General features: G+C 42.6%; 1 protein-coding gene across 1 annotated transcript; it reads left to right on the top strand.

Moving 5' to 3' along the window:
* Window positions 1-741: 741 nt before the first annotated feature.
* On the top strand, window positions 742-2,725 carry LOC118756073 (the record flags this gene model as incomplete). Its single annotated transcript, XM_036490866.1, is given in 1 exon segment — window positions 742-2,725. A coding segment is annotated over 1 exon segment (1,600 nt), but the record flags the coding sequence as incomplete, so codon positions are not given.
* Between the last annotated feature and the right edge of the window lie 974 nt (window positions 2,726-3,699).

Here is a 3,699-nt window from a genome sequence, read left to right as displayed (position 1 = left end):
GACTTCACGGGGGGTAATGGGAGGAAATGTGGCATCCACCACTGGAGTTATGACACTGGCGGTTGATATGCCACACTTGATATAAAGTAAGGGGGGATTAGTTGACAATTGACATCGGACTGCTGAAAACGGACTTAACGCTCCCACAATGACCTCGCTCGGTGTAACACCACCCACACACCAAAGAAATTGATTATTGTAATACAGCAACAAAATCAAGTGTTATATTCGTGCATACAAGTACATGTACCTACATATAGAAACAGTTATAAATAAACCAAGCATCGTTATTTTGCTAGAAAACATAAGTCCAGCGTTTTCTTTTGAATTTTGAATTTTTGTGTATATACTTTTATATTTTCTTGCGTTTATCTTTATTCTTTTTATGAACTGCAATTTTTTATTTTATAGAATAACTATTTTTCAATTAAATTCAAATATTTACCCTATAACCGTTAATTCACTATCACCCTTTGGAATATTCTTTCTTGATTTTTGCGGTATTTTTCTTTGAATTGAAGTTTGGCTATTCGGATTTGTGGATTTTTTTTTTTTTGAATTTTCGAATTTGGATTTTTTGCGGGTTGTAAGGAGATTTCCGAATTTCAGGATTTAAGTGTTGTAAAACTTTAAATCACGTTTCGGCCGCGTGTTAATTTATTTTTTTTTTTTTTTTGCGTATACGAAGTGTAGATTTCATTGTATGGAAGAGCAAGAGCCTGAAGATAGAGTAGTTTCAGGAGGATTGGGTCTGCTAGATTCGAACCGCAGGGTCACACGTAGCGTAGCAAGAGCTTTAGAAAATCAGGTTGTCGGGTCAATATTTACCCAGATCGACACGGGTATACAACATCCTGTAGATTTTCTGCCAACGGATTATTTAAACCGGTGCGCAGCGCGCATATTTGGCACATCCAATCAAGAGGTGCCCCAGCAACCCAGTGTTCGAGTTACAAACGAACTATTTCTCAACGCTACGGATAACAGCCTGACGTTTTCACGTAAAATTGAGGAATTATTTAACATGTCAGAGGAAGAACAGCAAACTGGGGGAAGCATGCCATTGAATGATCAAGGGCCAGGCGGATCGAAATCTCACAGTGGTGGACCAAGTTCTGCAGCCATCAATGTCGAGCAACTGAGCCGTATGATGGCGATGATGGCTCAACAAAATGACATGATGGCGCAATGCATGAACGAGGTCCGCCACATGCGAGATAATGTAGTGAACCTCAATAGCAGGGTGGCTGAGGTGGAGACTTCGATGCAAGGGACTAGGAGTCAACCAGCCAGGGCATCAACGCCAGAAGAAAGACGCGAGACGTCCACGACAGAGCATGGCCCTGGAGCAGAAAAACCACCGAGTCAGTCCCACTCACGAAAGGAGGCAAGCTACCGAAAAAAGATAGATCTAGATAAATGGCATGTAAAGTTCGATGGTTCTGCCAAAGGTTTAACTATAGAAAGTTTTATTTTTCGGATAGAAAAGATGAGGGAGCAATACGACATTTCCTACTATCAGCTATTTACAGATTTCCACTGCTTGGTTACGGGCAGCGCCTTAAAATGGTACTGGCAGGTCCTCGAGGATCATGCCGATGAGCCAGACTTCGGCTATTTCGAACTAAAGACCGAGCTGCTAAACCATTTTAAGAGCGCTGAATCGGATTACGAAATAATCCGAGAAATAATGGAGAGGAAACAAGCACCCCAAGAGAGTTTTGAAGAGTTTTATAGTGAGGTCCACGATTTAACCTTCCGGCTTAGGAAAAAAATCCCCGAGCAGGAGTTAGTAGGAATTATAAGAGGTAACCTTAAGCCATATTTGGCCAACGTAACTTTCGCGTCCCGGATGGAGTCTCTAGCAGAATTAAAATCAGAATGCAGACGAGCGGAGAAAGTTATGAGAGAGAATAGAAGTAGATCGAAGGCAGTTAATGAATTAAATATTACAGGGGTTGAGAAATCTGAGAACTTAGACCAGAATTATGTAGAGGCATTTGGTAGGCCGCACCATGATAAACCGCAGCAACCAGTGCAGGCCCGTGATAAATTGTCGTCGTCCGTTAGTCCTAATGTCCAGAAGCCTTCCATCCGTTCGTTTTGTCCGTCCCCGTTTCACTTAATGTTGTGTTTTTCGTGTGGTATGCCCGTGGATTATTTTGTTAAGAATCCGTCAGAAGAAAATAAGTGTAAATCGTCTTTCCATAATATGTTGTGTTTCGCGTGCGGCAGTGATGCGTCATTTTGTGTTTTCAAGCCGAATCAGGGAAACGTGAAGGTGGCGGAGATCTCCGGGAACTCTCGCCAGGGAGCGGAAAACCCGGAGCCAACCCAGTGAGAATCCTTAGAAGAGAGAAAAGCGAAGAAGTAGTAGAAAAGAGAAGAGCAGAATTAAGCAGAGAAGCTAAGAGCTTACATCACAGAAAGCTCGAATACGAGGAAGCGCGTAGACGTATATTCGGCGAAGAACTGGCAAAGGTGAAGAAAAGTAGGAATTTTAGGAAGATAGGTAAGATGAGGGAAAGGAAAAAGAATCTTCGTAGGATACGCCGTAAGATAATTTCCACAATAGTCACAGTTAACGGAGATAATAGATTTTTCGCCAAAACTAAAATCGGTGGACAAGAGGTGCTAGCTTTATTAGATTCTGGTGCAGGTGCTAGCTGTTTGGGGAAAAATGTAAGTAAGCTTCTCGAGGGTAAAGAGCACCTTATAGTGCCTATTAAGGGTCAGAAAATCCGCACGGCCAACGGTGGAGAGACTGAGGTAGAAGGTGTCATCACGCTTCCCGTCTTGTGGGATAACGTTGCCAAGAACTTAGAGTTTTTAATTGTACCAGGCCTTCAGCAAGAGGTATACTTAGGTGTTGATTTTTGGCAGGCGTTTGGCATGTGTGTTGTGAGTAAAGGTTCGGCTACAAGTGTGAATGGGAATGTGGTATCAGAGCTCGTACCCGCCGATGTAGACTTAACTTTTGACGCGGTACAACACGACCTGACCCATGACCAAAGCTTGGCCTTAGAGCGAGTAAAGGCCCAATTTCCGTCTTTTGCTGTGCTAGGACTAGGGAAAACCGATAAAGAAGAACATATAATAGAAGTCACCAATGAAAATCTGCCGGTAAAGCAAAGGCACTACCCGATTTCGCCAGCCATTCAAAAGCTTGTATATACTGAATTGGATAGAATGTTAGATATGGGCGTGATTGAAGAAAGCAACAGCAGCTGGAGCTCCCCCGTATCACTCGTGGTGAAGGGAACGAAGAACCGGTTGTGCTTGGATGCTAGAAAAATAAATGAACGAACAATAAAAGATGCGTACCCCCTCCCCCATATTGATGGCATTTTAAGCCGGCTGCAAAATACTCGCTTTATATCAGCAATAGACTTGAAGGATGCTTTCTGGCAGATACCTTTAGAAAAGAAATCCAGGGAGAAAACAGCCTTCACAGTACCCGGTAGACCATTGTATCAATTTACTGTCATGCCTTTTGGGCTGTGTAATGCAGCACAACGCATGTGTAGACTAATGGACAAGGTTATTCCCGCTTCTTTACGTGAGTCCGTGTTCGTGTATTTAGATGATTTACTTGTGTGTTCTGTCGATTTTTCGTCCCATTTGGATTTGTTAGAAAAGGTTGGTCGGTGTCTTCGTGAAGCAAAATTAACAATAAACGTGGAAAAAAAGTAAATTCTG

Source organism: Rhagoletis pomonella, unplaced genomic scaffold (genome assembly GCF_013731165.1).
Source record: "Rhagoletis pomonella isolate Grant_MI unplaced genomic scaffold, Rhpom_1.0 Rhpom_scaffold_08647, whole genome shotgun sequence".
NCBI lineage: Eukaryota > Metazoa > Arthropoda > Insecta > Diptera > Tephritidae > Rhagoletis > Rhagoletis pomonella.
The sequence above is the reverse complement of the archived record's forward strand: the minus strand, read 5'-3'. Positions and strand labels throughout refer to the sequence as shown.